Source organism: Centruroides sculpturatus, unplaced genomic scaffold (genome assembly GCF_000671375.1).
Source record: "Centruroides sculpturatus isolate CEXI.00-Female unplaced genomic scaffold, Cexi_2.0 scaffold16, whole genome shotgun sequence".
Taxonomy (NCBI): domain Eukaryota; kingdom Metazoa; phylum Arthropoda; class Arachnida; order Scorpiones; family Buthidae; genus Centruroides; species Centruroides sculpturatus.
In genome coordinates this window covers 470,215-484,961 of record NW_019384548.1, presented here as the reverse complement: position 1 = coordinate 484,961, position 14,747 = coordinate 470,215, and the positions used below count along the sequence as shown (strand labels likewise).

General features: G+C 26.9%; 1 protein-coding gene across 1 annotated transcript in view; it reads left to right on the top strand.

Annotated features, from left to right (window-relative positions):
* LOC111623555 (solute carrier family 35 member C2-like) overlaps positions 1 to 14,298 on the top strand; it is a 38,011-nt gene extending 23,713 nt beyond the window's left edge. Inside the window, exons 5-8 of the mRNA XM_023366170.1 lie at positions 760 to 928; positions 8,092 to 8,175; positions 13,905 to 14,080; positions 14,164 to 14,298. Of these exons, the coding sequence (XP_023221938.1) occupies positions 760 to 928; positions 8,092 to 8,175; positions 13,905 to 14,080; positions 14,164 to 14,298 (564 nt within the window). The remainder of the gene's footprint in view (positions 1 to 759; positions 929 to 8,091; positions 8,176 to 13,904; positions 14,081 to 14,163) is intronic.
* The last annotated feature ends 449 nt before the right edge of the window (positions 14,299 to 14,747 follow it).

Below are 14,747 nucleotides of genomic sequence, written 5' to 3'. Positions count from 1 at the left end.
TTATATTTGAAAAATCTCTCTTAAAAAATTACAGATTAATATGCATGTAGATTTCTCACCCTTTTCGACAAAAATAAAAGAATTAAAAATTACAGTAGAGTAATATCTATAAATTAGAAATACACAAGTCAGTAAAGTTTCTGTTCAGCCATTTCCTAAGGATTTATTCACTTTACAAGCACAAATTTAATCGCTTTCGATGTTCTTGTAAGAAAGGATATCACGTAGCCAAAGCGAAAGTAGCACTACGATTGACATCAGCGCCACCTTGTCTGTGACGTCACTAACCTCGATGTATGGACCGAACGGTTATAATGGAGGAATATAAGCGCTTTCGACACTATATTTTCTAGCCACTGTACTTTATACTGAAACTTTTAATGGCATCTATGAATGGTTTATGGAACGAGACTATCACAGTTGTATACATAACCATTTTCACTAGTTAATTTTCTGAATTTTTGTAAGTGCATTTTATACCAAAATATTCAATAATTATGTTATTTCAAATTCTAAATTATTTCATAATAATATGATTGTTTCAGAGAGTTTTTATTTATCATTATTAAAAACTGTGTGATGTAAATTATATGTATAACAAATAAGTAAATAAATATATATACAAATAAATTTGTATTCACAAAAATATATTTGATGTGATAAGAGAGATTATTATTTTAATCAAAAATAAATTCTATAAAATAAAATTATATATTTTTTTAATAAAGACTGATAATTCAATATTTGCTATTTTTTCAGAGGTGTTCATTAGTAGCTGTTGTTTTACTCATTGCTGTTGGGCTATTTATGTTTACCTATCAATCAACACAGTTTAACCTGCAAGGTTTTCTTCTTGTGTTAAGTGCTTCATTTCTTGCAGGATTTCGATGGACTTTAGCACAACTTGTTATTCAGAAAAAAGAAATAGGCAAGTTTTTAATAATAATAAAATTATGACTATTGTAAAATTCAATTCAGTAAGAATAAGATTTAAATTTATGTTTAATAGACATATTGTTTAAATTCAAAATTTTCACTGTGACAAATTAATAAGCACATTATCTTTATCTAGTCCAGCAGCTTTATTTTTCTATAAAATAAGTTCAAAAACGTTTATTTTATAGAGAAATAAAGCTACTGGACTAGATAAAAGTACTGTGGTTATTTATTTGTTTCATTGTCCAGTTTTTCAAAGTATTTGCTTTCACTGTGATTTATAAATATATAAAAATTATTACAAGATAAGCCAGTGGTACATTTGTTCTTTTGCTTCCTGATATGTTTTAATATTTATAAAAATATTTTTTTATGTCAGTTTTTAGTTCACTTTGTTTAGTTTTTATAAAATTTTTCAGTTTTACTATACATTAGTCAGTGGCAGATGAGGCATTTGGTGGGCCTCAAGTGGCAGTTTTGAGGTCTCCTTGTTCTAAATAATAAATAATACTATCAAATTAATTTATAACTTAATAAAAAAAAACCAGCAGTGAGGTGCAAGTTTTCAGGCAAAAAAGTTAAAATTGTATGTAGTGCCATCTGTTATGAAATTTTATTTAAAAAATTTTTATATTATTAATTATTATAAAATGACAAAAAGTTTAGTTTTGAGGATATAGATGAGTTTAATATTAAAAAAAAATTGTAAATACTAATAATGAGTAAATTCTTCATTAAGTCTAATCCCACTCAAGATATGACACATGACCCCCACTCTATCTTCCATGCCCTTGATCTTTAAACACCAAAGTTTAATAGCATCAATAACTCTAATACACAAACTCCTTGCAAAATTTCAGATTCAGTAAAATCTACTGCATTTTAGTTTATTATTAGAAACATACCATTGAATATTAAAAATTATCATTATTTTATTTTGTTTACTCAGTTAGAAGCAGGAGTTATTAAGCTTCTAACTGGGTAAACAAAATTATGTCCTCCCCACACATACACACTAACATCCATACATACAAAAAACCCCCAACTTTTTTTTTGCATGTCTTGATGTTTTGATGTCCCTAAGTCTAAAAACATAAAAATCTTGGCAGTTCTTTTTTGACTGATTACCATGCTTTTCCTCTTATATGTATCAACTGGGATAATAAAATAATGATAATTTTTAATATTCAATGGTATGATTCTAATAATAAACTAAAATGCAGTGGATTTTACTGTTTTGAATCGTTCTTGGCTGTTGATTGTAACCAGTAATCAGAATAAAACAGTGCTTATACAAATACAAACATCTAAAATTTTTTGATTAAAGCCAAATGATTGTCAGATTACATTGGGCTATATTATTAATAATTAAATGTTAAGTAATTTGGCCTAGAGATAGGCATGGGAATTATCTCTTGATAAATTTTAGTTTAATTATAATTATTAAATTTAGCAGGAGATGGCACCTAATGTCTGCATCTAGTGCCAAATTACTTAGCATTTATATAATTATTAATAGTTGCAATAATATAGCCCAATATAATTCAGCAATAATTTGGCTTTAAAACAGTACTTATTGTGTATAACATAAACAAATATCTGTGCCTGAGATTTGCGGAATGTATCTATTTTTTTAAACTGCTAACTTTCGAATGTCCCTGACACTCTGCTCCCAAGTGTGTGCTTCTTGCACCTGTGTGATAAGCTACCAATGACATTATATGCTTTAAATTTATAAAATTTTCATGTTGATGTTAGAAAATAATTTTTTAGGGTTTTTCATACATTTTTCTTAATTTAAGTTTTATGACAAAATAATTCTTGATATAATTTTACAAAAATCCCACAAGTTTCCATACTTTTATAAAAAATTTGTGAAATTGTTGTTTCATATTATGTTAGGAGCAGTGCTATTTTTGTAAAAAATTACTGCTGGTATGCATATATGGTGACTGAACATATGGTATTGTTTTTACTGAACAACTGCCAGTACTATATACTGGCTACTGATACATTTTGCATACTGCCTGCCAGTATGTGTACCAATGTGTATAGTGTAATGTGTTCTGGTTGAAAAAATAGCCCTAGTTAGAATTTTAAAAAATGGAATTGAGAAAATTATTTAAATATTCAATATTANGTAAAATTCAATTCAGTAAGAATAAGATTTAAATTTATGTTTAATAGACATATTGTTTAAATTCAAAATTTTCACTGTGACAAATTAATAAGCACATTATCTTTATCTAGTCCAGCAGCTTTATTTTTCTATAAAATAAGTTCAAAAACGTTTATTTTATAGAGAAATAAAGCTACTGGACTAGATAAAAGTACTGTGGTTATTTATTTGTTTCATTGTCCAGTTTTTCAAAGTATTTGCTTTCACTGTGATTTATAAATATATAAAAATTATTACAAGATAAGCCAGTGGTACATTTGTTCTTTTGCTTCCTGATATGTTTTAATATTTATAAAAATATTTTTTTATGTCAGTTTTTAGTTCACTTTGTTTAGTTTTTATAAAATTTTTCAGTTTTACTATACATTAGTCAGTGGCAGATGAGGCATTTGGTGGGCCTCAAGTGGCAGTTTTGAGGTCTCCTTGTTCTAAATAATAAATAATACTATCAAATTAATTTATAACTTAATAAAAAAAAACCAGCAGTGAGGTGCAAGTTTTCAGGCAAAAAAGTTAAAATTGTATGTAGTGCCATCTGTTATGAAATTTTATTTAAAAAATTTTTATATTATTAATTATTATAAAATGACAAAAAGTTTAGTTTTGAGGATATAGATGAGTTTAATATTAAAAAAAAATTGTAAATACTAATAATGAGTAAATTCTTCATTAAGTCTAATCCCACTCAAGATATGACACATGACCCCCACTCTATCTTCCATGCCCTTGATCTTTAAACACCAAAGTTTAATAGCATCAATAACTCTAATACACAAACTCCTTGCAAAATTTCAGATTCAGTAAAATCTACTGCATTTTAGTTTATTATTAGAAACATACCATTGAATATTAAAAATTATCATTATTTTATTTTGTTTACTCAGTTAGAAGCAGGAGTTATTAAGCTTCTAACTGGGTAAACAAAATTATGTCCTCCCCACACATACACACTAACATCCATACATACAAAAAACCCCCAACTTTTTTTTTGCATGTCTTGATGTTTTGATGTCCCTAAGTCTAAAAACATAAAAATCTTGGCAGTTCTTTTTTGACTGATTACCATGCTTTTCCTCTTATATGTATCAACTGGGATAATAAAATAATGATAATTTTTAATATTCAATGGTATGATTCTAATAATAAACTAAAATGCAGTGGATTTTACTGTTTTGAATCGTTCTTGGCTGTTGATTGTAACCAGTAATCAGAATAAAACAGTGCTTATACAAATACAAACATCTAAAATTTTTTGATTAAAGCCAAATGATTGTCAGATTACATTGGGCTATATTATTAATAATTAAATGTTAAGTAATTTGGCCTAGAGATAGGCATGGGAATTATCTTTTGATAAATTTTAGTTTAATTATAATTATTAATAGTTGCAATAATATAGCCCAATATAATTCAGCAATAATTTGGCTTTAAAACAGTACTTATTGTGTATAACATAAACAAATATCTGTGCCTGAGATTTGCGGAATGTATCTATTTTTTTAAACTGCTAACTTTCGAATGTCCCTGACACTCTGCTCCCAAGTGTGTGCTTCTTGCACCTGTGTGATAAGCTACCAATGACATTATATGCTTTAAATTTATAAAATTTTCATGTTGATGTTAGAAAATAATTTTTTAGGGTTTTTCATACATTTTTCTTAATTTAAGTTTTATGACAAAATAATTCTTGATATAATTTTACAAAAATCCCACAAGTTTCCATACTTTTATAAAAAATTTGTGAAATTGTTGTTTCATATTATGTTAGGAGCAGTGCTATTTTTGTAAAAAATTACTGCTGGTATGCATATATGGTGACTGAACATATGGTATTGTTTTTACTGAACAACTGCCAGTACTATATACTGGCTACTGATACATTTTGCATACTGCCTGCCAGTATGTGTACCAATGTGTATAGTGTAATGTGTTCTGGTTGAAAAAATAGCCCTAGTTAGAATTTTAAAAAATGGAATTGAGAAAATTATTTAAATATTCAATATTACATTTTTTTAATTTTTTTGAAATTAAATTTTGAAATTAATTTCAAAAAATTAAAAAAAATGTAATATACTGAATATTTAAATAATTTTGTAAATTGTTTTAGTTATATTGTTAACTAAGATAATCTTTCGATATGAATGTTTAGTATGCAGAGTCTTAAATATTATATTAGTCTAGGCTTCATTTAATGCTTAAATAATTTTAATTTGAAACATTTATTACAAATGCAAAAATAGAAAGGAAACTAATTAACTAATTAACTGGATTACATAATGACTTAGACTAAATTAAATTATTAATAATTAATTTACATATTTGAGACACAAATATATATTATATAATTATGTAATTATTAAGTAAGTTTATTGAAAGAATTAAGAAATAAATGATCTTAAATGGAAATTGAATCTGTAACTCAAATATGATAATAATTTATAAAATGTATCTCTTTTTATTATGGTATTTTAAGGCATCAAACTTGTGGTATATACCAAATGTTAATTTTGGCCCTACAAGGGAAATATCTAATTCATGAAACAGGATGGAATTATCTGCAGTTTTTTGACTCAACAATAAATCTTATGGAATGATATAATGTTTAGTGCTGATACAAACCCATTAAACTGATCATGAGTTCTATTCCAGGCAATGAGAATATCATCCACATGTTGGAGATATAGTGTAGGGTATGCAATGATGAGATGTAAAGAATATCTTATGCTATAAATTATTCATTAAGATTTCAACCAGGACAAAGGGGACAACCCATAGATAACCCTGTCACTTTAAGTAAAATGATATTACTCACTGTAACATAGTTGTTATTAACTATGGACTCAATAGCTTCTTTAATCCTTAGAGTGACATATAGAGAAAGCTTTTAGCATCAAAAGAAACATCTTGGTGATTATGGTCACTTCAAATATTGGATTGATGGAAACAGTGACATCAACTCTATGGGACAGTATCTGTCATAGCTTGGTTCTTTAGCCTATCATTTATTTTGTTTTTTGCATCACAGGAAGAAGTACTTGTTAGTCAATGGTCTCCTATAACATTCCACAAGAAGTTAGCAAGGGCTTTCTCTATGTTGTATGTGGGATAGGACTTTTTTTTTTGTAATGGTTTTAACAGCCATTCTACCTCGTGGGACTTACTGTCAATGAACAACCTAGAACACAGTGTTTCTGGGGATTTTAAGTTTACCAGATCAAACCACTTGGCTTCTAGGGAAGAAATATGTCTTATGATTTTATGTAATAAGCACTCTGTGTTCTTCTGTCCTCAGACCCAACTATCTGTTTGTTGGTAGAAATTTTCATTACAGACACAAGCAATTTTGGGTAACTTAACAAAAATAGCCAATTGTAAAAATGGAATGCTAATTTTAACGATAAGATTGAATCCAAGTATGATAGCTAAGTGTGATACTTAGGCATGATAAAGGAAAGTTTTAAAGCTTTTGTGTATAATAGTAAGGATGTTAAAAGTATTTTTTTGATTTTTGTGTGTTTTTAATTGCAACAAGCAATCATGATTTCTTTTTAATTTGCATTTTAAAATTTTGTACAATATTATATTTAAAAATTATTGTCCAAATGGCTGTATGATAAGATATTTATCTATTATCTTGGGTTCTAAAATTCAATTTCCATTTTGGTTTAGCATTGGAATTTGAAGAAGAATTTGAGTTGGTTTTTCCAACATGTTTATTAATCCCATTGTATTGGTTGACATGTTTGGAAAATGGGAGTAACAAAGGCAGATTATGAGAGTTCAGGGCCCCTGATAACACAAACTTGAAGGCTCTTTGCTAAGTTTCATTTTAATAAAAATTAAATACATACACAGTTAAGCAGTGTTTGTTACAAAACAATAAGATAAACATTTTCTATTGATACATAATATATTGAATGAAAAAAAAAAATGTTAAGATATTCTAATTCAAAATTAAAAATAATATATTTTACATAATATAATTTAAAAACAAAAATATAATACATTTTAAAGTTAATAAGAATATATATAAATCATAAGTTTTGTCACTTAAGACATCCAATGCATGTTATGGGAGATTCATCTATAACAAAAGCTTGAGGTGCTAATTCTCTTCCCTGAAAACAATCTATCACTTTAATTTTATCTTTGACACCTTTTTTGACTTTTTCAAATTTTCAGAGATCAGATATTCATGGATTTTATAGTTTTTCTGTATAGGATTTATATTTTACATTTATATCAATTTATAATTTCTCTAGTTTTGCTACTAAAGTCTTCTTATTTAGATAACTTTGTTGATGATAAAAGAAAAACTAACCAAAATCCATTTATAAAATACAATACTGACATTTATGATGTATATTGATATAAAACACAATATTTACTACTACATAAGTGCACTTGCTGTAATAATGCAAGAAATTTAAGATACTAATGGAACTTAGGGTAGTATCCACTAGCCTGGTGTAACAGTCAAGAACATGAATTGCAATAGATAGTATTTAAAATTAAAAAAATTATTTAATCGTCTCATTCTGTTGTTTTGTTGTATTTGTTAAAACTTCTGCAAATATGCAAATTTTATCTTCATGAATATGAAAAATGGTTGCAAAAGTTAAACAGCAAGTATGCATGAATACAAAGCTTCTACTGTCCAGTTACAATGTTATGTTAATCTAGTATAATTAAATATATTAAAGCCAGGACCTAAACCTGTGGCTCACAGCATATTTATATGGCTTGCGTTTTATTTCACTGACATGTTTTATCATTAATATTTGAATAGTTCAAAGTAAATAAACTTGAAAATCAACTAGAACTAATAGACCTTACTGCAAATGAAAGGTTGTAGATTTCTGTATTAAATATATAAATTTTTAGTAATAAAACTTATTCAGAAAATGATATTTTATTAAATTTTATTTATTTATTCAATAATTGATTGTATTACATACCGTATATTTCTATTATAGGTTTAGGAAATCCAATTGATATGATGTATCATATGCAGCCATGGATGATATTAGGTTTGTTGCCACTTTCTATTGCCTTTGAAGGTAATTTGCTTTAACAACATTTAAAAATTATATAATTTTTATTTTAAATTTATTTTGATAAATTGAATTGAGATTTTCTGATATATAATAAATTTTTAAAATTTATAACATTGAATTTTAGCTATGTAAATTGTATAAATTAAGATTATACAATTTACACAGCAAAAATTCAATATAAAGCAGATATAATAATAATTTTTATTAATAAAATCTTATTAATTTTTGAATTTGTAGATATTTTGTCATTAATTCTAATTATGTAACTAATTGCTACTGCAAATAAAATAGCCCTTGTATATATTATACACTGGATAATCAAATGAAATGGGACTTGCAAGAAGTAGGTTACTATACATCCTCTTATGTGGACACATCTTAATTTTGAGGGTAAAAATTTCTGTTCACACACATTTTTGTGAATTTCTTGCTTTGTTTGCATTTTTAGTGATTGTACATTTTTTCATTATTCTTGCAGTATCTATATAAAAATGAGGTATTTTTTTCTATTGGTAACAGCACAATGTTGAATTCAGGATATTTACTATTGATAACATTTAAAATACTATAATAGCAAATGTTTTTAGTTATTTATTTTGAGATGAAATTTGATTCTTTTCATACTTGTATGAATGGAAGTGTAAATTTATTTGGTTTTAGATAAATGCTTAAAGATGACATTGAATTTCCTTTTAATTGCAGCTGAATGTTTTGCCTCAGATATTTTTTTGCTTATTACAACTTGTTTTGTTACACAGATTTTGTGGACTGCATTTAATAAAAAGTTTCTAAACATAAACTTTATAGGTACAGACGATTTTGCATAAATTGTTACCTTAATTTTTTGGTAATTTCACTATGTAACTTTTTGTGCAATTTTCTATGCAAAAAGTCTCCTTTCTATAATATAAAGCAGTGATTCTCAACCAGGGGTACAACTTGGTAGTTTAGGGGTATGTGAAGAAAAATTGATAATGACGGATGTATTATAAGAATATTCAGATTCTTCATTGAGGACATTGACAAAGTCATATAACTTGAATTCAATAAATTGATCTTCTGAGTTTTAAATACATATATACAATTTATTATTAGTTTCTTTTTTATTAACCAACTTCAAAGAGCAATGGTGTGATAAATAGAAAAGTACAGTGTAGGGCCATTAAGCCACGGGCCAGTAATTTGTGAATTTGCTTAAGTTGCTCAGAAAGCTTGGATTCCAATATTTTGACACTTTGGATCGTACGGACCTCGACATGGCCTCTCAAACCCTCGAGACAGGTGTTGTTGACAATTGTCATTTTGGCATTTCGAATGTCTGTGATTGACGTGCTATGCACTATTGTAGATTAAATATTTAAATGCTGGCTTATAACTTCAAAGAGGTGTTTATAAAAGATTAGTCTTTTATTTATCAGTAAACAATAAAATAACTTACAATGAAATTCAAATACAGTATTAATCTGTTTTATCCATGCTGAGTGTCAGCATTATGGAGGTCGCCATTGTAACCAATTCACACCTTACAATGCTACAAAGTTAATCCGCGGTAAATCCGTGGACCACCTAAGCCACGGTTAAGCAGTTTGGACCCCAATCACCACGGCTTAATGGCCTTACACTGTACAGTACATAGAATACTGAGCACAAAACATTTGTATCTATACAGATAACCTTTTATTCTTCAACAATTCAGTGCCCTGTGTACCTTCCTTGCCACATCACTCTATTCATTTACAGTTACGATAAGTTTAAAATACAACTATATAAAGTCCAAATATTTTTCTGATGCAGTGGTGTGCGGTGACATTTGATGATAGAAAAGCTGTGCCAGCACTGGATAGAATCATTGGAAGCATTATATGATATTTTGGTGTATAGCATCCACCAGCTAAACCATGTGAGGTTGCTCTGTAAAGTGCTTGCATGAGTGTGTATAATCTGTCTGCTTTACATGATTCAAATATTTTTGCCAATGAAGTATCCAGTATTTGACAATATAGCGCTTCCATTGGGAATATGCATATATGAATTTATATTTGAATACACAATAACAGTCTTATCATTTTTTTCACATGTAGTATAGAAATTTGTAATAAGATACATAAGGTGGTTATAATAAAATATTAATTTTAATTAATTCAAAGTCGTTAAAATATGAAAATAATTGCACAATAAGTATTTATATTTTAGAAAATACAAGGGAAGTGGTGCTTCCACAGCTTCCATGGATGATACGCCACTGTTCTAATGTAAGGGGGGTACAATTTAGGAAAATGGGCTGCCAAGGGGTATACAAGTCAAGGAAAGGTTGGAAACTGCCTGTATAAAGCATTTCAATTATGCACTTAAACTTAATTTAAATAACAACAATAGGTAATCTCTCATTTGAGTTGATGTATGATGAATCAGTCAGATGCCACCAACTTTCAGTGTCTTTAGTTTCCTCATCTTACATTTTACAAGTAAACTTTTCAGTTGATTGATCACCCAATATATAAAGGATTTAATATACAGTAGAAATATATAGTTTATATATATAGCATATATATAGTAGAAATATATAATATATAGTTTTATCTGAAAACTCAGATAAAACAGATGACAATAGCCATTTTGGATTTAAAATTACAAATATAAAAGATTTATATGGTATATCACTTTTAAGACTGTTTTTGTCTTAATGAATTTAATCATATTTAAGAACAACAATTTTTACATCATACAATAGTTAATACATACAGCTAATACATACAATAATTTTAAGAATAAAAATGTGTATTATTGGGCTGCAATTTGAAAAAACTGTAGACCTATAAATTTCCATTGTCAGTTGTGTGTCTGCCTGTCTGTCTTTACTTAATCTCAAGAACAGAGTTTGCTAGATGAAAGTTTAGACCAGAAAGCTTAGGAGTAGGAGGCCCAGATTAACTATATATGAACTTCCAGTGCAAATTGGAAATCATGTTATTTCAACTCAAAAATTTTCCCTGAAAGGAGTTAGCTAGATGACTGAAACAACTCTTTTCTAACAGGAAAAGTATGATTTACAGACACTACTAAAAAAATTGAGAACATTTGTGACAAAAAATTGCAACTTGGCATTGTAACGATGTTACAATAAATAATTGTTGCAGTTACATTTTAGTATGAATGATATGTCTTACATTGAAGTTAAATGATAGAAGGTAACAGATACAAATCATTTTGTAATCCATTATCATTTTAAGCTTTTTTATGAATTATAATATAAGAGAACATTTGATTTGCTATTGGCATTGAAATTTTTCTATGTTGACTATTTTGAGCAAAACTTGACTTCTGGAAGTAGGTCATTCATATCACCATATGATGATGAAACTATTTAACAAAATTATTATGCAATGTGTGTTTTGTAAGCATAGAATTTTAGAGATTTTTGAAAAACATTAAGAATTCATTGTTTCTAAAAATATATAATGTTTTTCAAAAATCTTTAAAAATTCTATGCTTACAAAATATAGTTCAACCAGCAGAAAAGTTTTCTTTTACTTAATCTCTTCTGATGGTTGATTATGTAAAAGAAAAAGATCTCAGGCCAAGACATGAGAATTTCAGCACCAAATCAGTCATAAGAGAGACTAATGCCAAGTAAATTATGAATGTTATCAAAATAAAAAAGTTAACACAAACTTTTCTTCAATTCCTGTGGGAAATGTTGAAGTAAAATAATTGCTTATACTGACTACTTGTAAAAAATTTGAACATCGAGATTAGATATTTCTCTCAAGGAGTATAAAGGCACATTTATTATGTATTTGATAATAGACAACATATAAAATCATAGCGGCCTACAAAATGTAAAAAATTATTTTTACTTATAATCTTATTTTGTCCACTAGTATGTATTTTCTATTAACAGGACCTATTAAACTTTCTTTAAGGATATCTCAACTCAGTTTCACAGATTATAAAATTATTTTTTTATTTAATTTTATAATTTGTGAAATTGAGTTGCAGTATCTTTAAGGATACTGAAGCTCAGTTTAATAAGTCCTGTTAATAGAAAATACGTACTAGTGGACGAAATAAGATTATAATAAATTAAGGACATTGAGGCATATTAATTTAATTATTTCTACTTGCTGTGTACAGTGTACAATTATGTCTTCTAGGTATTTGAATACCGAATGGAATTGCACAAGAGACACATGAAACTTGCAACAAGTTCATTAAAATATTAAAAAACAGAGAAAAATTTTTTTAAACTGTATTTTTTGTAGTAAAACTGTTTGAAATATGTTCATCGTTCTTTGATATTTATATATTTTATGTGTATAATTAATCAATGATTGTTGTTGATCCCATAAAATATATAATCATTTTTGATTTCTACAAATATAATTTTTTCTTGTGTTATTAATTAATATATCATGTTAATATAATGTAAATTGAAATATGAATTTATTAAACTTAGACTCTATAATTTATTTCAAAAGTATGATCTGATGAAAGCTGATAAAGTATAATAGAATAGGTGTAAAGAATAAAGTACAAATCAAAATCTGAATTATATTCCATTTACATTAACTAAATTCTGCTGGATTTTTTTTTTGTCATAATTATGCTATTTTTTTAATTAAATTTTTACAGTAATTTTGCTAAAGCTATAAGATGTCATCATTGTGTATAAATATCAATACAGTAGAACCCCTCTAGTCTGCCCTCGGCTAATCCGTTACTTCGGTTAATCCGACCGTGGTCGGAGTTGAGAAACTTGTCCCGACTCGTCAGTGACTCACCGTCCGTAGCGTTCTTCTGTGTTCGTTACAGTATATGTTTTACATTGTGTGTGTTTTCAACATGCCAGGAGTGAAACGTAAACACGTTACTCTTTCATTAAATGAAAAATTAGCAGTGTTACAAAGACTGGACAAAGGGAAGATTGTTTATTTTACTTTTTTCTGATAATCCAACCTTTTTTGCGTTCCGACCATACCCCCAGTCCCAAAGGTAACGGATTAGAGGAGTTCTACTGTAATTAAAAATCAATTAATTAAGTTTAAAATTAATTTCTGAATATTATTTATACAAGATTGTCTGCTTACTTTTAGATCAAATTGATAATGATAATTTAATCAAAAACAGTATAATTATAACCAAGAAAAAAAGTATATTAAAATATGAATAAGTTTCAAACAATTACAGCAGACTATCTATAACTTTTTTCTTCTTACAACTGCACTGTTTATTAGAGTACACTTGCTGTTAGAGGACAACTATTATTTCTATTCTTTGGAAATTTGGTGCAAGTAATCATTTCAGAGTGACTATTAATGTAATAAATCTGGTAATTTTTTATTTATGAATTATTATTATTATTATTTGAACAATGGCACAACACTTAACACTCTCATTATAATATACAGTAAGAGTAGCAATGCTGAATTGAATGCAATTTTTGAGTTTACAATAAGCTCTATCTTTTTGCAATAGACAGCTCTCTTACTATTACAGAGTGCTGCCTATAACTTTTTCATCTAGTTGTGCTGTTTATTAGAATAAATCTAGTATTTAAAGAAAAATCACTAGCAAATGGTAACATTATTCAATTTTAATGTTTTCTGAAACAATTTAGTAAATATAGTGATAAGATTACAAGTTTAGATAATTGCATTAATAACTAATATTAAGATTATGATTAAAATTGTTTACCTTATCACTTTTTGTAATATGATATGAAATAATTATAGGTATTCCAATTTCAACTTCAGAAAAAGTATTTCGTTACCGTGATGTAGCAGTTGTAACAAGAACTTTGACATGTGTTTTTGTAGGATCAATGCTTGCTTTTTTAATGGAATTAACAGAATATTTACTGCTAAGGTATACTTCAAGTTTAACTCTGTCTATAACAGGAATAATAAAGGTATAAATTAATGTTCCAGAATAATTAAGTTGTATTTTTATTCATTTTTATATTTACTAATTTTTTAATTTTTCTTTAATTAGGAAATATTTACATTATATTTAGCAATACATTATAATGGTGATTCCATGACGACAATGAATTATATTGGTCTGGTTATTTGTGTATTAGGTATAGGAACACATGTATTCTTAAAAGCTCTTCATGTTTCAGGTTAGATAATTAATTAATTAATAATATACTAATTAATTTGATTTATATATTTAATAAATAAATTATAAGAAAATATAAATTTTTTATATAATATACAAAAAGTCAATATATAAAGCTATGCATTATTATAGTTTATATGAGATTTTAAAAAATTCTTATATTTTGTGATAAAATTCAAAATGAAATGAAATTTGTTCAAATTTTTATTTATTTTCTACAGAAGCTTTATGAATCTTTCTGATTGTCATGTTTAAACATTTGTAATATTTCATATTTTAACATATTAAAAATGAATTAACACTTAAATTTTGTTTAAGTATTTTATACTTAAATAAAATTATCTAAAACTACAGAAAAATATTAATTAATACTATAAGATCTAAAGTTGAGAGATGTTTGTTTTGTATAAAAATCTTATGAGTGATTTTCTGTAGTATATGATGTATTGATCATA